This window comes from Lycorma delicatula, chromosome 1 (assembly GCF_047948215.1).
Source record: "Lycorma delicatula isolate Av1 chromosome 1, ASM4794821v1, whole genome shotgun sequence".
NCBI lineage: Eukaryota > Metazoa > Arthropoda > Insecta > Hemiptera > Fulgoridae > Lycorma > Lycorma delicatula.
The window spans coordinates 89,239,423-89,262,576 of record NC_134455.1 but is presented as its reverse complement, the minus strand read 5'-3'; the positions used below and the strand labels follow the sequence as shown (position 1 = coordinate 89,262,576).

Below are 23,154 nucleotides of genomic sequence, written 5' to 3'. Positions count from 1 at the left end.
GGGACAAGTTAGCAACTCTAGTTTTTGAAACTTTCCTTCAATATATGTAAAATTTAAAATGAAACAGGTGTTTCCATTTAAAATTTTTGAGTTAGTCTGTAAAAGGATATTTATAAGTTAGAAATTAATTTGTCCTGTACGCCAAAAGTTAATAGTTTTACACAAGGAAAAATTAATCTAATACTACGGGATTTTTCGGACTCATTGTTTACAAAAAAGCAACAATTTTATAATGTTAAAATTAATGAATTAATAATAACTGTTAAAATAGAAAAAAATTAAGTTATTTGTGTTTCAGGATGGATAAATACAATGTAATAATAATTTTTTTATAAATCAATATGTGCGATCTGGTTGACATGTATGGAACGGTGGATTCCACCAGACCCGACAGGGAACCAGTATTACATCGAAAAAGGTAAAGAAAAACTAAATTTATTCATTAAAACTTTAATTTATGTAATCAACTTCAAACAACTTATAGCAAGTATAACAAATAGGATGATAAAATATTACTTAGTAATCTTAAGTAGTGTTAATTGACGATTCACTCCATTACTCTGTTGATTTCCGTGGTGGAGTGGTAACGTCTCTGCCTTTCATTCGGAAGGACCTGGGTTCTAATGCCGGTCGGCTTGATGCTTTTTTTACGCAAGAAAATCTAAATTTCACAATAATTGCTAATTAGACGGTTAGCCTGTAGTTACAAAAATATAATAAATAAATAAAAATTAATTATAGATAGTAAAGTTTATTACGAGTATCTTAAATTAGTTTTATGATTTATATCGATGGATATCTCGAAAGAGTAAAAAAAAAATTATTTTTATCCGTTAACTTTATAAAAGAAGAGGAAGAAAACTGTATATTTTCTGATATCGAGAATTTCTATTCCGAAAATGGACTAAAAAGAGAAAAATTCTGTAAAGTTCTATGTTAACATAATTTAGAGCAAAGGCAATAAAATGCATGTTCAGTGACTCCAAAAAGACGAAATTATAAATTTTTCTATCTTTATTCTTGTTTCTTTTCAAGTGTTCTAGTCATCGGAAGTAAATATATTCACAGTCATATTTTTTATAAATATGATGTACATTAATATTAAATATAGATAATATAAATATCACACAAAATGTAAAAAAGAGAATTTAATATACATTATAAGCATAACATTACACAAAATTCATATTTAAAATGAGATCATACAAATTCCATCATCTTAAATAAATATAGTTACTAAAATGCCGATCTTCATGGAAGAGCGGTAGCGTTTCAGACTTTCATCCGGGGGTCTCGGGTTTGAATTCCTATCAGGTATGGCATTTTTCGTACTCTATGAAATTCCATTTCCATTTTCCCACGTAGGAGCTTTTCTGGTGAATTAATTTATCAAGAAAAAAATTACAGTACCATGCTGCTATTAATGTACCATGCTGATTAGAGTAACATACTACTCTTCCTTCCCTTTTTGATTTCTGAACGAAGAAAACTAATCGAAAAGTTTTCTACATTTGACGTTTTTAAAATTTTAAATATTCGCTGCCATATTAGATATACATACAGTCTATTAATATTTTTTTTAAATCCACAATTTTTGTCCATATACCGTATTTTAGCCTACTTAGAGTAGACCTATAAATAATTTTTTTTCGAATTCTTAATGAGCAGGAAATTTCATAATAAGGCTGCCAAAAGAAAAAAAAAATATTTAATTTATTTTATTTTTTGCGGTACAGTTTTTGATTCTATCGAAATAATAAAAAAAAGTAACGGAACGAAACTATAAAAAAAAAACAAATTTTAAAATGACTTTGTAACCTTAAAATATAGCCTAGATCTGTCTTTTTATATCTTAAAAATTCTGCAATATTTCATAAGTGTATGTATATATATATATATATATATATATATATATACCTATCGTAATAAAAGTCACTTTTAATAATGATAAAAATACGGTCTCCACCCTACTTGCTTCGGTGACGTTTATCTTCAACCGATATAAATATAGAGAAACGTCAATGTACAACGACACTTTATATTTCTCCTACAGTATCAGAAACTATATATTCCTTGTATATATCCACGGTAAGAAATGAATACTCATGACATACATATCATTCTCATTCTAAGCTCATTGGGCGGTGGGTAGTTGCTTATTGTTCACTAATTGAACAAATTGCAACTTGCAGCGTACACATTTGAAAATAAAAAATATACGGAAAGTAATATAAAATAAAATTACGATAGTTATCAGTTATCTCCTTTTTAAATTATTACCCTTCAGTTTTACACGTAAAAAAAATAAATATTATTAAAAGAAATTCAATGAAATGTTAATGGATCACATTAGAGATCAATTAACATGATCGCGTCAGAAATGCCCAGCCTGAGACTAACTACTAAACAACAAACTGCTGGACTGAAATAATTGAGCTTGAAGCGTTATGAGAAGCATATAAGACTCAGAATCATGATAAAACCTTGAAGCTAGGAAATAACAGGTTCTCACTGAGTAAGATGACTTATTTTTATTTAACAGAAATGTTTCTATTACATAACAGAAACAATCAACAGATTAGTTGTAAAAAGGTCAATCGACAACAAAATGTTATAAAAAATACGTAATTCCATTTATTAGTGGTTAGCTTCGTTAGCAGCATTTTTTTTCTTCTTGCGCCCTTTAAAAAGTAAATAAGGTTAAACTGCAAAAACTACAAAGGTATCTTTTTGCTGCCGACATGATAAAAAAATCCTATTTAATATTTTACTTTCAATATTAACATCTTTTTTCGACGAAATTATCAGCAAACATTAGTGTGGATTTCGAAATAGATCCACGAAGGATCAGATAAAAAAAATTCAAGCGAAATTCATCAGATTCTCACTATCAGGTAGAATCTGGGAAGGAAGTATGAGTGTAATCAGGTGGTTCATAAGCTTTTCATAGATTTTAAAATGTTTTACGATAACGTTAGAAGAGGTGAGCTATAATGAGAAATTAATTCGATTTTGTATTTTCAGGAAATTAATTAGACGATTCATATTTGTGTGGCTGGATCTAATGGTAGAGTTCGTGTGAAAAATCAGTTATTTATCAGATGATTTTGATATGTGTAATGAACTAAAGCGAGGAAACGTTTTTCTCTTTTGTTTAATTTTGTGTTACAACATGTCATCAGAAAAAAATAGAACCGATAGCACAAGGTTCTATTGAACGGAAACATCCGCTTGATAAATTATGGACGATTTAAAAGTAGCAGGAAACAGTATAAATACAATTAGAACAGATGTATAAAACAGTTGAAAACAATGTCAACATTATTATTGATTTCGGGGAAAGAAATTTGTTTTGTGTATGAATGAAAAGAAATTTAAATATATGGTGACGGATAAAAGCTCAAATGTTGGGATTAGTCTTCGCTTGAACAGAAGATCTTTCCAAAGAGTTAACGAATTTAAAGAATCTAAGGTCGATTCTAACAAGCCGTGATGAAATTTGTAGAGAAATTCAGAAAAGATTACATTCGGGAAACGCGAGTGTTTATTGTCTGATTAATCAATTGAGCTCTCATTTACTATCAAAGCGGTTTAAATTAAGATATATAAAACAATAATTTTGCTGGTTGTCCTGTATGATTATGAGAGACGTGGTCATTATTGAATAAAAGAAAATTTTGAAGTCGTTTTGAAAAAAACAAATTCTGAGAAAAATATTTAAATTGTAATTGACAAATATACTGGACGGTGGAGGAAACGCTACAGCTTTGAGCTGTGTAGATTATATTCGAATACGTATGTGGTTACAATGATTAAAAGTTGTAGTTTGCGCTAAGCGGGATCGCGATTGGGGTCGGGTTGGCTTAAGAACGGAAGGATTGACGGACTTTTGTTAGTGCGGTTTGAATTCGAAAGTTAAAGCCACACTAAGAAAAGTCCTAACTTTTATTAAAAGCACTAATTTGAATTTCCAAACTTCTGAGGCTATGGAGTAAGTATTCCCTTTTTTCCAATCTTTTCACCTACTAGAGGGAATGATGCATGGAATATTTATACTTGTGTAAAAATTCCTGAACGAATCCGGAATCTTCCTGATGAAAGAGAAATGCTACCATTCTACTATGAAATTCGACTTCTTTTAGAAAAAAGTAAACATTTCAAAGTCCCTAGAATATTTTAGATATTCTAACAGAATAAAATCTTTATAAAACTATCATTAGATGTATAAATATATTTTACTCCACATGTCTATGATAGTAGTTTAAAATGTTTCTATCCTGATAAAAGTCCATTTATAAATAAAAAAAGATAACAGTAATGATAATAATAATAATGAGAGCTCTGAAAGCTTCGGTGAGTAGGAGCCTGGAGTCAGTGCAGAGATTGCGCATCCGCTCTCTGGCAGGACATATGCCAGTTCCACCGGAGTACCGGAACGGACTCCAAGGTTAGTAGCCCTGGAGTGGGGTGTACCCAAGCGGCTAGTCTTACTACAGAAGGGATCAACGCACATGAATATTCTTGAAAAACAACCAAACGTGGCAGAGGGTTCACGAAAACACCCTCGTTTAGAACCAGCCATTTCGCCTGAGGCGAAACGGAGAAAGAGTGCAGAATCTCGTCGTATTGAGGTTGAGGCAAGAAAGAGATTGCAAAAAGCTTTTTTCAAGAGCAATGTACCGAAACCTAAATATTTAGTGATTACAAAGGAAGATGGTAATTTCTCGAGGGTGAGTCCCTTTCTCATTGCTCGGGAAATTAATAAATGTGCTGGAGGCCCTGTTAAGGAAATTAGAAAAACCTTCACTGGACTTCATGTGGAGACTGTAAATGATACTCAGTCTCAGAAGATCCTAGGGCTGAAAAAAATTGGAGAATTGGCTGTACGCGTCGATCCCCATAGCACGCTCAACACCTCAAGGGGTGCTGTGGTCTGTCGGGATCTTTTAAACTGCTCGGAGCAAGAAATTGTTGAAGAATTAGCATCACAAGGAGTAATAGAGTGTCGCCGATTGAACATGAGAAGGAATGGCGAGGTCCTACCTTCAGCCTCTCATGTTCTCACATTTAACCGGCCTACTTTGCCGGAGAAGGTAAGAGCGGGAATACATCGATTGGATGTGCGGGAATTTGTCCCGCAGCCAATGAGATGCTTCAAGTGCCAACGCTTTGGCCACGCTGCTGTTAGATGTGAAAGACCGCAAATATTCGGGTGCGGCGATGAGGTGCATGAAGGAGAGCTGTGTAAGGAGCCTCCTACATGTATCAATTGCAAGGGACAGCATTCATGTAGATCCAGGAATTGTCTTGTCTACAAAGACGAGGTAGCTGTGCAGGAAGTTAAAACCCTGCAGAAAGTCAGCTACCTCGAAGCTAAAAAGATAGTAAACGCCCGCAACCCTAGAGCAACAACAAGTTATGCTCAGGCTGCGGCTGCTGTGTTCCAGTTGCTGTCGATGAAAGTCAGCTCATCAGCAAACTTGCGCCCACTTTGGCTAACATGAATGAAAGAATTATTGAAAATAAAATGAAGCCTTTCAATAGTAAAGAACCTGTTAAGCCAAAGATATTGGTACAGCCTCCTGAAGATAAATCTCCGAAAGTTGCTCTTGTTCAGAAGAAAACGGACGCCAAACCAGAATGCCAAGTCCGTCTTAGCGAGATCTTTGATAATAAGAAGAAAGTGATTGCTACGGAGTCTGTTATGGAGGCTCCTAAGCCTCCTGCAGCTGAGGTGGCCTCTAAACCACAGAGGCCACAAAAACCACACAGGGGGCATATGTCGCCCCTCCCAGGGGCGGTGACTGGTGCGATTCCTGTGTCAGGGGTCGGTCAGGTTTCCGCCTCTCAATCGGGGCCTGAAACCGGCGCCGATCCATGTCCGTCGTCGTCGGCGGCTTCGGTGGTCTCCGATTCGGAGACCGGAAGCTATACGGGCGACGACGTTCTCCGCGAACACGAAGCTGTTCGCAGTATGGAGAAAAAAAGAAAAAAAGGCTGGCCGAAAGATAAACCTAGGCCATAATTTAATTTAAAATTAGCGAGTCGATTGTACAATGGAACATTAATGGATGTTTTTCAAACATCCATGAGCTCCAACGCTTGGTATATAATGTAGACCCGATTTGTATATGTCTGCAAGATACACATTTCTGCCGAAATGACAATTTTAAATTAAGAGGATATGATATATTTCGGCGAGACCAACCACCAAATGTAAGAGATGGAGTAGCCATATTAACATCGACTAGAGCTACCGCCGAAGCGGTTGATCTAAATACAAACACTTCGCCATTAGAATGAAGCGTCCGCTTCAGATCACTGTCTGCAGCATATACTTGCCGAATTTTGATTGGAAGGAGGATGATATAAGGCGATTAATTTCTGAGCTTCCCCCACCTGTTTTACTGGTGGGTGATTTTAATACTCATAATTCTCTTTGGGGATCGGATCGAGTAGATCCCCACGGAAGAGAATTGGAAAGGTTCCTGATGAATTCCGAACTTATTCTTTTAAACGATGGGTCAGGAACCTTTTTCAATGCCAGAGATGGATAGACGTCCTGTATAGATCTTGCACTTATTAGCGGATCGATAGCACCAAGATACACCTTCCATGTTCTAGACGATTTCGATGGAAGCGATCATTTCCAGGTGCAAATTGCAAGTGATGTTACAATAAAAATATATCCCATCTCTAAAAGTTGGTTGTTTGATAAGGCGATTGGACGAGCTTCACAGCTAAGACGATACTCCCCGAAACAACTGGAGTTATCGGAGACGATGTCGACGCTATAACAAATGCGATACTTGACTCGGCATCGAGATATATTCCCGAAACATCTGGGAAACTTACTAAGCGACCCGTTCCGTGGTGGAACGAAGAAATAAGTGAAGCTATAAAAAGAAAGAAAAGAGCGTATAACACCTTTAAGAAACGTCCTACAATAGATAATCTTATTGCCTTTAAAAAATACAGGGCGTATACAAAACGACTCATGATAGATTCAAAGAAACGATCCTGGCAGAAATACGTGTCATCCATTGACAGAACTACTACTGCATCAGATGTTTGGAGAAAAGTGAAGGCGATTTGTGGGCGTAAAAACTTTGCTTCCATAACTAGCCTTCAATATGAAGATAAAATCAAGGACACTCCAAACGAAATCGTAGAGTTATATCCAATCACTTCGAGAAGGCCAGTAAAACGACTAACTACGATGAAGATCTTCGGACGAAAAAAGCAGAATTTGAAGGTGTACTAAATTTCAGAACTGAGTATAATTACTCATACAATGTACCATTTAAAATGGAAGAATTCGTGAAAACGTTGGAGAAAGCAGGCAACACAGCTGCTGGTCCGGATGAAATCCATTATAATATGGTCAGGCATCTGAATACCACTGCAAAACGCAGATTGCTAGAACTATATAATAAAATATAGCGGGATGAAATGTACCAGCAGCAGTGGAAAAAAGCACATGTTGTTCCAGCACCGAAGAAAGATAAAAATTTAACAGATCCCAGTAGCTACCGTCCTATTTCTTTGACGTGCGCTATGGGAAAAATACTTGAAAAAATGATTAATAATCGACTAGTTTGGCTTTTAGAAAAAAGAAATCTGATATCACCATATCAAGCAGGTTTTCGGCAATACCATTCTACCACCGATCAAATGATCAACTTAGAGAATATTATATTCAACAGCTTTATCACAAGGAAGCATTGTGTCGGAGTCTTCTTCGATCTTCAGAAGGCTTTCGATATGACCTGGCGTCATGGTATAATGCTCCAGATACATGAATGGGACATTCGTGGCAATCTGCTAGTCTTACTGAGCAACTATATGAATGACCGTACTTTCCAAGTACGCGTCAACAATGAATATTCATCTGAAAGAATCTTGGAAAATGGCATACCACAAGGTTCACCGCTGAGCGGTACCTTGTTTATGATTGCCATTAATAAATTGATATTAGCCATTCCAGTAGAAATCAGCAAAAGCGTCTATGTTGATGATTTGGCAATTGTGTATGCCAACAAGACAGCTATGGTGAAATATAAATTACAACGGGCTATTGACGCTCTAAATGAAGTTGCGAGGAATAATGGATTCCAATTTTCACTAGAAAAAACGTGCTGTGTACACTTCTGTAAGAAGAGAAAGCCACCAAAGTGACCTCACCAAAGTCCTACGTTGACAATCGGCAACAATCCAATACAATATGACAATGTCAGATTTTTAGGCCTGGTATTGGATAAATCCCTTATGTGGAGATTACATATACAGGACTTGAGTGACAGATGCAAAAAAAAACCCTAACATTATAAAATGTTTATCGAACATCAGTTGGGGCTCAGATAAAGTAATATTATTGTGACTATATAAGGCATTGGTACAATCGAAACTAGACTACGGATGTATTGTATATTTATCCGCTAGGAAGTCGCATTTAAGAAAGTTAGACGTAATTCATAATAGCGGAATAAGATATGCGACAGGCGCTTTCCGCACAAGTCTGGCGACTAGTCTAATGTCCGAAGCTGGAATAATGCCACTATATTATAGAAGAGAGATCCATTTGCTAAGATATGCAGCAAACATATCTTAGCATTTATATGAGCTTTTCCTGCTCATATAAATAATAAACATTTTTACAACCATCCTTTGGCTGCATTATATGAACATCGTGCTACCTATTTCAGACCAGCCGGAATTAGGTACCACGAACTAAGAAGAAAACACGAAATTGCTATTCCAGAGACACTAGCAATTTCCATGAGAAATACCACCATGGCTCTTGCCAGCGGTAAATACGGTTGGATCTCTCTCATGGAGAAATAAAAACGAAGCCAGCAGTTATCATCCAACAGGAATTTGGCAACCGTTAGTAGTTACGAAGAACATATTAGAATTTATACTGACGGTTCTAAAACCAAACATGGTGTTGGATGCACCATATATGTAAATGGAGAAGCCCATTTTTGGAAACTGCCAATTATGGCTGGTATCTATACTGCAGAACTTACTGCCATACAGCAAGCACTTCGGTACACAGAACACTATTGGGAAGAGAGAGTGCTAATATGTTCCGATTACCTAAGTGCACTTGTTGCAATTCGAAACAAGAACATTAAGGATGTCCTAATTGCAAACATCCTGTCCATTTTATATGTTCTAAATCAACGAGGACAGCGATGTGTATTTGTATGGACTCCAGGGCATGCTGGTATTGCAGGTAATGAAAGCGCAGATGAAGCTGCCAGAAAGGCAACAGTCTGCGATGTTTTGGATGCAATTCCTGTAAGGGGTGGCAGATGTTAACTGTCTAACTAACATAATAAGAAACAAGTGGAATATTGATTGAGGAGTTTAAATACAAAATTAAACTGTCAAAACTTCTCTGTATAAATGGAAAAGTGACATGAAGTTGACTCGCCGAGAACAAGTGGCTGTGACCAGACTTAGAATCTGTCACACGCGAATAACAAATTCATATTTGTTAACCGGCGAAGAGAGACCAATATGCGGTGTTTGTAATAAAACACTTACAATTAAGCATCTAATAGAAGAGTGTACCATATATGAGGACCTCAGAAAGAGGTTCCTGCTAACAAATAATATTGTTGCTGATCTGGATAATGGAAATGAAGAAAAGATAGTTGCTTATTTACATGCCAGTGGACTTTTTAAAAGTCTATAAAAGTGAAATATTTAAAGCTGTGTTAAACAAACTCTAAGAGGTAGTTTTAAATACATATAAGGGAGTCTCGAAGAGTGGCACGTATAATGACGGGAGGTAGCTTTCTTGCCTAGGCCACCCTGGCTCAACTGCATTCAAGAGCAGTGAGTCGGGGTGTGTCCAATGATGGCATGGGGGATCCTCAAGGGTGGACTGAGGGTGGGAGGCTATGGGTAAGCGCAATGCATGCCTGTAGCCAAGTAGGTCAGGACCGGGAAGGGTAGCCTCCCCGCCGAGGGGCTATTTGGCCATCCTGAACAGGTGGTCAGATTGCTCTTATGACGCTGGGAGGACCCCCGATGGGTTACGTCCTACAGGACTGTTTATAGGGGGAAATCAACATCATGGCATCCTGAGGTGACTGATATGCTGGTGCTTTACGGCAGTTCTGGTCGCCCCGAGAGTGCTTAAACAAATTAATTAACGAGACAGGTAGAAGGAGATAATGGTATTGTAAAGGCATGTAATTTCCATTTATGTTTCTTTATGATATTTTCTCATATTTTTAAGATTGGGGCCCTTTACACCCCATATGTGTTGTTTTTGTTTATTGTTTTAGATTAATGTTATATGTACTTTGTGCTTTTTATATAAAAATGTAAGGGCCCTTTACACCCTTACATATGACGATCCAGATGGCGATACTAATCTCTTTTTTAGAATGTGACGAGGGCTTAGCAGTCGAATGGGACCTTAGCAGTCGATGCCCATAAAAATAAAAATAATAATAATAATAAAAAGAAATCCTAATAATTTTTTCATGAATTTTTGCTTATACATAAATAAAAATAGGGGTTACATTGCATCAGTCACAATACTAAACAATCATGACAACAAAAAAAATAAATATCTTGAAATTGATAAAGCAGAAAATATAACTTCTCATTTAAAAAAGCTTTCTGAAAAAAAAATATTTATAACAGGATTGAAACAAGAGAAAATAAAAAAATTCTTAAAATAAAATACTCCTCTAAAAAATAAAATTATCAAAATCAGTTCATGATGATATTCTTCTGGGATCAGCAATCAGTTGGGTGGGATAGTTTCATTCATGAACATTTTGTTACTTTTTACGATCAGAACTGTTGTATTTTTTAATTTGATATGTAAAATATTAATTGGATTTCATTTAAAAATTATTTTATTTTTACCAGAAAGTTTATGCGTTTTAATTTTTATCATTTGATTTTTAACAACTGAATTTTAGTTATATAAGAAATCTGTTTTTTTATTTTCTTATTTGTAATATAGCATTCAAATTACTTCTAAATAAAATGGTGACTGATGGTAAAGGTACACTCCTTATCGAAAATAATACCTTAGGGATTACCTCCTTAAGAAGATAATTTAAAGTTATACCACCATGGCTGATGATAAAGGTGTCAGTCCTTGTAGAGGATAGATAATACCTTACAAGATTATCTCATTAAGAAGATAATTTAAAATTATGCCACCATTTTGCGCAGGAGAAATTTGTTTATATGAAAAATAAGAAGGCAAAAACAAACTTTTTAGATAACTTCAATTCATCAATGGTTTTAAGAGTCAAAACCCCATAGGAATTATCCTCAGATCGCTCTCCAATACCACTAACTAGATTCACAAACTGTTATGTAGAGTTTTTACCCAGCCTAACTTGAACTAAAGATTGAGAATAATTTTAATTCTACATTAATAAAGAGTTAACCAACTCTTACCAGTCAAGACAGTAGGTAATGTTGAAAATGCTGCAAACATTTAGCATGCGTCGTAAAATCTGTTTTCTAGAAATTGCCTACTCTTTTTATATGAAGATCAAACAAACTAAATATTCATTTACCATATGTCTTCTAATTTAAGAAAAGTATGGATCACTTTATTACTGGTAACAATTCACACTATTTGATGAATCACAAAAGTGAATGTAGTTCTTTTTTCTATCAACTGAAGAATACAATTCAACAGTCAAAGCAAATCAGTGCAATTACTGCATTTATGCTCTCATCTATCCATACATAAACCGCTTGTGCAAAGAAAGTACGTTTACTGAGATTTTTTTTTCATCTATTAAATAAGACTTCTTCATTTCTTACTTTACCCTTATAATTTTCAATACCCTCTGATAACTGCACATCTCATAGACCTGTATAAGATATCCTCTTTTCCTTTTTTTCCCTTCCCATTTTTATTTTTCTTATTCTATGTTTCACAAGCAGTACATTCTACATAAAATATTTTAAGAGTATTTTGTAATGGTTTTATCCATATTTGAGGCTGGCAGACCTATTTCATGAAAGGAATCTACTTCTTTGAAGTATGATTCTCCTTCTTTGTGTAGTTTGATATGATCTCTATTTTACTTTGTCCAATCTTTAATAATCAAACAAAGCAAGTTTTAAATCAACTCCATGGTATTTCATCTAGTTCTTTGTATATATGTAATGCAGTTACAGCTGATTTACAGTTACAACCAATTTTTGATTTTCAAGAAATTTTTCATTAAAATTCTTTGTTTTTAGACAAAAAATAACCTATTAATAACGATTTTCCATAAATGTTCTGTTTCAAAATGGCAGGGATTTGAATTTATTTTTCTTAGAGAAGGTAACTTAGATTATCTTTCTTATACATGAAGTTACAGGGAAAATTTATGTAGTCAAGCTATCACTGTTTCAAATTGAACTCATGGTCTTCTCCTCCAACAGTTTATTCCAAATCACTTTCATCATTTCTAGTTTATTTCTCTGTGGTTACTCATAAGATATTTCTCTTAACCTTATTTTATTACAAATTTAAATACAATCTTTGCCTTTAAAGCTATTATTCACCTACTACATAGAGCATCGTGCCTTTTTCAATAATTCTATTGTATTCCTCTTGAATATTTTGTTTAACAAAAAAAGAGGGGATAATAAAAGTATCTCCTGGACTTCACCGATGTCTGATGTCCCAGGTAACACTGCTTACAATATTCCTAATACAGTAGGATTATTTTTTGTCCACAATCAGTTGCTATCAGCAACTTCATTCTGTATCTTATACAGTTTTTCTTATTAATTTCATTTTTGTTATAAAAATCAATTTTTCAAATTCATTTTACAATTAGCAAGACATCTTTGATATACTGTGGTTCAAAATCATAATATTTAATTCCTTATTACTCTTCATTCTGTCACTGGTGTATTATGATCTCCTATCATAACACTTAATTCCTTATAACTTCAAATATGACTTTCTGTCAAATTTCATTAACTTTATTTGACTATTATTTCTTTTCACTGATTCTCTTCTTAGTAATAAATATACATTATTGAGAACTTCTTCTAATTCATTTTTGGTTTCTGTCAAAAAACAGTGTTGTCAGTGAATCTCAACATCCTTTCCTTAGCTAATTATTTCATTCTTAAGGTTATCCTTCAATTCCTATATTACCTAACCCGTAAGCAGATTGAAAAGCAATGAGACTAAACAATGTTGTGTTGCTTTCATCATCTCATTCCTTTTAGCTTGCATAAAAGGAATTTTTTTTCAGCTTGCTTTAACTATATTTAGAATAAATGTAATATATATAATGTAATGTAATGTATGTAATATATATACTTATTAGTTAATTGAATAGAATGTATTATAATTATTCTTTTAATTGATAATATTGTTCTGTTATAATTTTTTTAACAGGGATACAGGTGGATTACTTACAAGAGAAGAAAGACGAAGAAGGAGAAGGGCAACACAAAAATATAGAACAGCCCATGCAACTAGAGAAAGGGTTAGAGTTGAAGCTTTCAATGTTGCTTTTAGTGAATTAAGAAAACTACTACCAACATTGCCACCTGATAAAAAATTATCAAAGATAGAAATATTAAGATTAGCAATTTGTTACATAGCTTATTTAAACCATGTGCTTGATGTGTAAATGAAATTTAGATTATTATTTATTAATTTTAATTACCAAAATACAAATGTATCAAAATATTACGTAGGATTTTAGTATAATAGTCTGCCTATGCTTAAAATAAAACACTTCTCCGCATCATAGAAATTTTTAATTTTACACATGAATTAATCTTCCACTAAATGATGGCAAAAATAAAAAGATCTTGAGAGTTTTTCATGGAGGAGAAGTTTTCTTATTAAAAACATTCAAAATTTACTTATAAATATATTATTAAGCCCACCAAGCTAGACTAGAGGTAAATTTGTCATTGCAAAATCACCTGTTTAACGGCTGATTTTTGAAATCGAAGGTTATAAGGTTCAAATACTAGTAAAAGTTTAGTTGCTTTTATATGGATTTGATTATGAGACAATGAGTACCCATGTACTTTGGTGGTTGGGGTTTGACTGACACATCTCAAGAATGGTTGACCCAAGTCTGTACAAGAATACGCCTCATTTACATGTCATGATATCATCCTCATCTCATTGGGCAATGGAGGGGCTGCTTATTGTTTACTAGTTGAATAGATTTCAATGTACACATTAGGATATAGATAAATATATTTTTATAAATTAATATCAAATAAGGAAACTTAAATATAATAAACCGAATTCAAAATTATATTTTTTAATAATAAAAAAAAGATAGTACTATTCAACTGTTTTAAAGTTCATTTTGGGATTACTAGATTTATTAAGTTATAGCTTTATTAAATTTCTTTATTTTCTGAGAAAAATTAAATAAAATCATTTGTTAGTTTTTAGTATTTTTTTAAGATTTTATATTTTTAAACATGTTCATTTTAAACTTTTCAGTCTTATTTTTTGACAATAAAAATGTTTGTAAAAAAGATGTCATCTGAATAAATAAGTCATTAGAAAAATTTGCAAAAGGAGAAAAAGTTACATTTTCATATAGTATAAAAAAAGGAATGCAGAGAAACAAGTTTAAAGAATTATTTCGGACTGTATACTAACATAGTTTTGGGATGAGGAAATATGTATTATTTTTTACACAAATTTTCTGTTAATTTTCTTAAAGTTTCCCATGAACTTGAATATCAGAATGGCTTTAGATTATTTGGCTACATGACTGTTCATTTCACTCTAAAATGCAGTAGCAAGCAGTGATGACAAAAAATATTAAATCATCTGTACAGGCAATATAAGTTTTCATCAAAAAATCTTCTACTGTTGTTGCCTATAGAAATTTACAATGAGAATTTTCTACAATGGAACTTTCTCTACAAAATGAAGAAAGAATTCTGAAAATTGGTGCATTAGGTTAAGAGTAAAGTTTGAACATCTTGACAAATACGTACATTAAAAAAAAAATTCAGATTTAATTAAGAATCTTCTCCTTTATAAGTCTGTGAAATATTTTAAATCTGGAAAATAAAAATTAAAAATATGATAAATTTTTGAAAATACAAATTTAAAAAAATAAAATCAAGCAAAAAATCTAAAAAAGTAACGGTTTTTATATTGTTTAAATTTATCTTTAGGAAGTCGCTACCAAATAAAAACAAAACTAACAACTACTAACAACTTACTAACACTCAACTTCGGTTATTTCTTTGGGTAGCTAGTGGTTGTATCTACAAAAATTCTGTTTAGTTTTATTTATTAAATACTGTTTACCTTAAAGAAATATGGCAACATTGACTTTTACTTTCTTCCCATAATTTTATGTTATAAAATTAAAAAAATCATGATAATAAATATCCTCTCTACGAGTTATATTTTTGTAGGTATCACGTCTTAATTAAAACCATAAAAATGGGAGGAAAAACGTAAATTTAATGATTTATTATTTAAAAACATTCATTAAAAGACTATGATTAATATTGTTTTAAATTTTAAAACAATCTGCACTAGATTTTAGCTTTAATTAGCGAAAATAAGGTTTCTCTTCTGAAATGGGCTCGTTTTTCGTAATCAATAGCAAAAACCGTTTTAAACGAAGCATTTAAAATTGTTTTAAACACAGGTCGTCTAAAAAGTATTGAACCTTTGTAGGCCAAAATTGAGAATATATTAATTTTTATTGGAAAATAACATTACGAAACCACATATGCAGCATCTTTTTCGATGACCTTCTGCAATTTTTCCGGCAACACCATAATCCCATCCCTATAAAATTTCTGTGGTTTCTGGTCAAAAAATTGACGCGTGGTTTTCACAGGCCAATTTTGAAATTAACCTATCACCACTCAGGATGTTTTGCAGAAACCAAACAATGATAGTCTGACGGTGCCAGGTCCGAGCTATACGGTGGATGCATTAAAACCTACCGTTTAAGTTCTCTCAATATCTGACGGGTTGTTTAAGATGTGTGCGTTGTGACTTTGTCAGCGTGGTATACGACACCCTTTCTGTTGATCAGTTCAGGTCGTTTCTTTTGAATTGCTGGGTGCAATCGCGCTAATTGTTGACAGTACAGGTCTGAGTCTATCGTTCTGTCTGGCGGCAGCAGTTCATGTTGCATGATGCCCTTCCAATCCCACCAAACGCACAGCATAACTTTCCTAGACGTCAGTGTGGGCTTTACCACAGACTGATGGATCTTCTCTTAGCTTCGACCAAGATATTTTTCACACGATTTTGTCGTAGCTTACCCGCTTTTTATCACTCGTGATCAACCGGTTCAGAAATGAAGCGGTTGATCGCGCTTATTTTGTTACGTTTCAGTAGAGATTAGAGATTCGTTGATACAAATTCCATCAAGTATATTTTTCTGAGTCGGATTATGCGGTTCTCAAACTTCGAGCATATTTTTGTAGCCAGCTTCCTGCAAATGGTTTAAGACTGTTCGGTGACGGATGTTTAGGTCATTGGCGATGCCATGCTACTTACATGCCGGTCTTCTTCAGTTTTTGCCAGAATATCATTCACTTTTTCTGCAATTGGTCGCCCACTGCGAGAAGCGACTGAAACACCTTTTGGCTGTTGCTTTTGATAAGGTACCTTGCCCATAAACAGCATAAATTTCTTCACGGGTTTGCGTTGCATTTGCGCCTTTATCGAAATAAAATTGTAAAATGCTGCGCAACTTGTTCTTTACTCTTTTCATCTGACACGCATTTTCGAGTACACGGAAAAAACTGGTTGTACTTTACCCATGTTCGGGGGCCCTTGGATCTATTTACATGTCTCCCCGTCGGGAATTCAGTTAGTCTAGGTACCCTCTCATTATTTCCAATATGTCCATTTATACTATTAATGGAAAAATCGTACCCAGCTTTCCGACTATTCTAAACCAAATAAAATTTCATGGTTTCGGGAACTTATTTGATGCTATAGATTTGGCTTTGATGTACTAACGTATTTTCACTTTTTTTTTGGATTTACTTACCCATTAATATTAATTATTTAATAAGGAAATAGCTTGCTGTTAAGGTTTTATATTTATTAAATTTGTATTTTTAATTTGTAATTGTGAATTATAAGTTTTGCTGTATGCCTGTAACCATATGACAAATGAAAAAAAAATTGTAATAAAAACATTTTTGGCGGGTCAACGCAGAAATAAAAACTAAAAGTAAGAAATTAAATATTAAAAATTCTATAATAACAAGGATGTTTTTTTATTTATGATTCGATATAACACAAAGTAAGAAAAGGAAAAAAGACATCTACCACTATTTCCTAGAGATTACCGATAAAATCTGAAAATATTCATAATTTTATATGAATCTCTCCGTCGCGGCTTCGCCCGCGCTATGTGGTTACTCACGTTTCTCGTTGCGGTCAATATTTTATGTATTTTATGTTTTTAGTCAAGTAACCGTAGGCAAGTGTAGCCAGTCGCGTAGTACATACAGTAACAATGGCAGTGGCCATGACAATTCATTGTCGTGGTTGGTTAAACCATGACAATGAAACAAATCGAAATTGAGATTAAAAAACAACCCGAAAATGGTTTTTATATTTATCTGAAGAGTATTTGCAAGCATACATCTACTTAATATATCTTTTTACTATAGTCGGTGCAATCAGTGTTCAAAATTGTTTTATCTTTCTTTACCCCTTTCAAGGTCGAATTTGGAAAAATCTAGAAATTAGTTTTTAGATATTCACTTGAAGATTACTCACACATAAAACCAGGTTGATATTATCATTTATCACCGAAAAATTAAAAAATAGTAAATTTCATTGTTATTTCATTTTAACCCTTTAAACTTGAAATTTCAAAAAAATCTTTCTTAATGTGCAACTGTACTGCAAGAAGATACTGTGTCAATTTTCATCAATTTATTTTCGGTAGCTTTTGCTGGGTGTTGATTATGAATCACTCACTACATATCTATATATACAAAAGTACATGTCCTGACTGACTGACTGATTTATCAACGCCTAGCAAAAACTACTGAAGATAAATTGATGAAAATTTATATACATGGTATTCTTACGGCGTAAGTACACACTAAAAAAGGATTTTTTGAAATCCCAATTTTAAATGGTTGAAATTGTGTAAAAATAAAATTTACTAATTTTCTAATTTTTCGGTAACAAATGAAGATATCAACTTGGTTTTTGACGTATAATCGTCATGTGAAAATTTAAAATCTAATCTCTAAATTTTTCGAAGTTCAACTTTGAAAGTGGTACTGAAAGGGGGAAAAATTTGAAAAATGCTTGCAAATTTTCCTATTTCTGACTATACTAAAGAAGATATGCAGTACATTTGAGCTTGCAGATACTCTTCAGATAAAGTCTAAAAATCATTTTCGGTTTGTTTGAATCTCGAATTTTTAAGGGATGCGATGGTGTACGGCGCGGCGGTTCAACTAGCATAATCACTGTTATTGTAAGTACGATGCGACTGTTTGCATCTGCTTCCGGTTACTTGACTAAAAACATAAAATAAAAGTAATTAAAAATAAAAAATTAGAAATGAAGTACGGTAACAGCCTAGTGGTGTTTGTCGTGTAACTACAAACACCAATAAATCGAGCAAAATACATTTTTACTCGTACTTGGTACGAGTAATCAGTTATAACTAATATTTTTAAGATGGAGGCCGACTGTTTTGAAATCCAAATTCTTAGATTACTCAAAATTAAGGCCTGATACAAACACTGACGGAGCCAGGCAAATTTTAGGCTGTACTAGCCAAATTGTTGGTGTAAACAAATTACAATGCACTGATCATTTTTATGTAATGGACAGGCTTTAATTTTTATTTTTTATTATTCTCACAAGCATCAGTTTAATGAACACAAGGGGTCCAGATGGCAGAACTCCCTGGCTAGACAGGAAACGCAAGTTACCATATAGCGCGGGCGAAGCCGCGACTGCTCTGCTAGTGTATATATATGTATTTACTGAATTATTAATAGATTAGATATGGTTAATTAATCGATTAATCCTAGAATAGAGCTGATGAAAATGACTAATCAACGCATGATGATTTATGCTAATAAGTTTTATTAATTTTAAACTCGCAGGTAACCAAGCATATCAAAATGTTTTTAACTTAGTACTGTAGTTATTTTCTTTAATATAAATATTTATTAATATGATTTTGTAATTATATATATTAATCAATTAAAATAAATAATAATTGAAACATATCATTGGTGTATTACTTTATTTTAAATTGAAATTTATATAAGTAGGACTGTTTGCTCTCTTCCAACATATTTTTACTGTCAAGTATTAATTAATTTCCACCTAAAAGTTATTAAGTTAAGAGTTCATCAGCTCAAATATATTTATTTTTAAAATATGAAAGTTCTTAAGATAAATATCGTAAAACCATTTATTTTCAAAGTAGAATTAAATGACCATATAAAAATATCCATAGTCATTTGATACAAACAAATATGAATGAATTCATGATCTATTTTCAAGGATCTAACAAACCCATTTTTGTAAAAAAAAAAAAAAAACCACAAAAATATTTACATTGTGGTACAGAAAATAATAACCAACCCCTTAGCAAAATCATCTGAAAAGATAAAAGTTTAGAATTTTTATTTATGATGTCTTGTTATTTTAACAATTTAAAAATCTGAAGTTTGTTATTCTTCATTCTTTCAAAGCTTTATATTAAAAAAAAAATCAAATTCCGCTTACCTTTTCTCATACACGCCGAATTGTATTTATAGATGAAAATAAAATTAAGTTTGCTCATTTTCTAGCGATGTTTTTTAAAAAAATAGTTTAAAAATTTTTTTTCGGTTTTCACAAGTATCTCTTAAAAATTTAATACACTCGTATAAACAATGAGACCGTAATGCGAAGGAAGAAAACATTTTGCTTAAAAAAATTGAAAGTACTCAAAACAGAAGATTGAAAACAGGAAAATTGAAGTTAAATAGGACATTTGCCCGGATGAATTTTTTTGTTTAATTCGATGAACTGAACAACTCCTTTGATATAATGATGAACTTGCACAGGTACGTGGTCAATATCAATAACACTATTAGCCAAATAAAAAAAATCTGGAAATTGTTTGTTTACGAATATAAATACAAAACTCAACAATAATTACAAGGAACAAAGAAACAGACTAAAAATAATATATTACAAGTTCTACGTTAATAACGCCGTTAGTATTCCTGAAACTACTCCAAAAAAAAACCTGCAAACTCAGAATAATGAATTGTATTTCATAATGATTTTTAATGATAGACATTATTTGAAAAAATCTGACTGTTGTGAAGATACAACAGATTGCGCACGTGCATGAGAATACATTTCAATGAGTGTATTACGCATGTGCGGTTGTTGAGGAGTGGTCTTAGTACTCTTCATCTCTCTCATATATAAACACAAAATTTACTCACGAACAACCCTTTCTTAACCATATAATTACATGCACACACCACCGAATACAAAACTACCCCTTTCTATTATAATTTCTATTCTTTAACTGAAATCAAATAATGTTAAATTTGACAGTGATAAATAGAAATATGTGTTAAATTATTTACACAGAACTGTTGAAAAAAAAATTATAGTTTTAACCAATTTAAATAATGCAGGAGAATTTTGTCAATGGGGTTAATGATTTATATGAAAAACGTTTTTAACATTTTTAACAGCATAAATTTCGGACAACTCAAATTTACAATGATTAAAGCAGAAAGTTCCAATATAAATTATCTTAAATAATTATTTTAAGCTGCTATTTTAAGCTTAACTATCAAAAACCACGCCTAAAAGTTATCTCGTGATGTCCTTTATGTATATCTCGATATATTATCTCTCTTATTTTTGAACTCGGGACGTCATTTATTAATATATTTTATACATTAATAAGTGTTATTTTATTTATTAAAAAGAAACGTATATATGATACGTATTTAAAAATTTATTTGAAAATTAATAAAATGTAATTACTATAACTAAGTAATGGAAGCATAAGTAAATATTCAGAATAAAATCTATACCTGTCAACACGACACGCTGTCTTGGTTCCTTAGGTGATGCCTAATCACCTTAAAATTGCAGTTTATATAATATGTAATCCGACTGAATTATTAAAATAATCAGTGTTGAAGCTATAATTAGCTTTTATAAAAAAAACCTAGCCTTCTTACCAGTTACTTTGCATAATCCAAATGTAATTCTGTTAAACAAAAGTGTCATTTTATTAATCAAAATCGAAACGAACAATTTATTTTATCTATTCTACTTAAATTTTTTAACAAAATACAGCAATTTAAAAAACCTGCCAACAAAGTTGTTATATTTTCCTAGCATTGGTTATGTATGTGTGTATCATTATTTTTATAAGTAAATAATGATACATGAAAAAAATTAAAAATCTCAAAAATCCTATATTTTTATTTTTGTCTGCTCCTTTACTTCCATTATTGCTTCCAAAGTATTATTTTTTATGGGGGGGGGGGCACTTGGACTACTACTAAGCTTCTCTATCTTTTTTCCTTTTCTGTTTAGCCTCTGGAGCCACCGTAAGGTATTACTTCAGAGGATGATGTGTATGAATGTAAATGAAGTGTAGTCTTGTACTGTCTCAGGTCGACCATTCCTGACCTGTGTGGTTAATTGAAACCCAACCAACAAAGAGCACCGGTATCCATGATCTAGTATTCAAATCCGTTTAAAAGTAGGATTTAGAACTCTCGACTACTATTATGCTTAGGAGATATAAAAATTTTTTTGTTAAAACAAGCAATAAATAAAAAGATAAATATTTTCAATATTGGGTAGGGAAGAATTTTGGGGATAAATTTTTTTTTAAATGGTAAGACAAAGAACGTTTGGATATATTGAGCTTAAAATTATAAAGGAGGAATTATGCTTGCAAAATATTGAGAAAATTTTGCAAATCAAAGAAACTATTTACCCATCCTCTGGAGATATTTAACTCGAACTTTTTGCAACAAATTGTCCTCATTTACACGAGTCTTTGTGCCAAATTTCATCAAAATCGGTTTATCCAGTCAAAAGTAATTAAACTTCAAACAAGCCGAACACGTATTTACGTACGTACGAATACTACTCCTACCTTTTTTATTTTTTGGGGATCCGTGAGTCATGAAACGTTGATAAATTAAACTCAAAAAAAAAATTCATACCCCATTTTTTGACTGATTACCATACTTTTCTTCTTGTAACATAGCTCTAAGAGCTGTGATGCCAGGTAAATAAAAATCGAATAGAACGACGTATTTATCTATTCAGTTAAATTTACAACAAAATTCAACAATATAAAAACGATACTTAGTATAAATATTATGACTATGAATTGTAAATTAATCATCAAAAAACTATAACTATTATGTATCTAAGAACAACTAGATGAAATCTAGCCAACCACGAACATCAACTTAACACAGATTTAACCTAAACCTTAAAAAAAAAAATTAAATTAAAAAAATATATATTATATACAAAAATATATATACATATTTTTAACATGTGAAAAGAAATAAGAAAATTTTCGTACCTTTATTCAGATTAAAATGACACTTTTGGAACGTACATTACATCTTCAAATGTTTCAATCTAATGAACCTTAAAATATTTAAATCATATAGCATAAATAAAATAAAATTTTATTGTAGAATAAAGATTTATTATACGGTTTAATTATTATTAACACATTTTCAAATGCTCACTATAATAACATTAGATGATTCCTCATCAATTTCTTGTTTCTAGTGTCTTTATGTTGCATCTATTTGAAATCCTTATTTCTTTAATTGAATTAATATAATAAAAAAATGTATGAAACAAATTTTCTTTCTTGCATTTATTTTCGTAAGTTTAGTTGTTTTATCCCCATTATCTTTCTGACTGATAAATTGAGGCGATCGTTTAAGATCTCGCTTTGAAAGTTCGCCAAGATTTTTCATCCTCACACTAATGTATTATATTTATAATAATGTTACTAATTATCTTATCTTTTCTAAATTTGTTAGTTCCTTTTCGTAATGGAAGGGGTCATTCTCTTTTCTGTATTTGTAGATACACAACGATTAACTGCTTTTGTTGAAAATTTCTTCTCTTTTCCATAA

General features: G+C 32.3%; 1 protein-coding gene across 1 annotated transcript; it reads left to right on the top strand.

Annotated features, from left to right (window-relative positions):
• The first annotated feature begins 296 nt into the window (after window positions 1-296).
• LOC142318142 (helix-loop-helix protein 1-like) lies at window positions 297-13,637 on the top strand. The gene is made up of 2 exons (XM_075354682.1): window positions 297-418; window positions 13,400-13,637. The coding sequence occupies exons 1-2, from the start codon at window positions 342-344 to the stop codon at window positions 13,635-13,637; spliced, it is 315 nt and encodes a 104-aa protein (XP_075210797.1). The 5' UTR covers window positions 297-341.
• The last annotated feature ends 9,517 nt before the right edge of the window (window positions 13,638-23,154 follow it).

Bases quoted from the DNA above. Each gene is read 5' to 3' on its own strand.
- LOC142318142 (XM_075354682.1), top strand. From the start codon at position 342: ATGTGCGATCTGGTTGACATGTATGGAACGGTGGATTCCACCAGACCC. The intron at 419-13,399 runs GTAAAGAAAAAC...TTTTTTTAACAG, and splicing joins CCAGTATTACATCGAAAAAG to GGATACAGGTGGATTACTTA.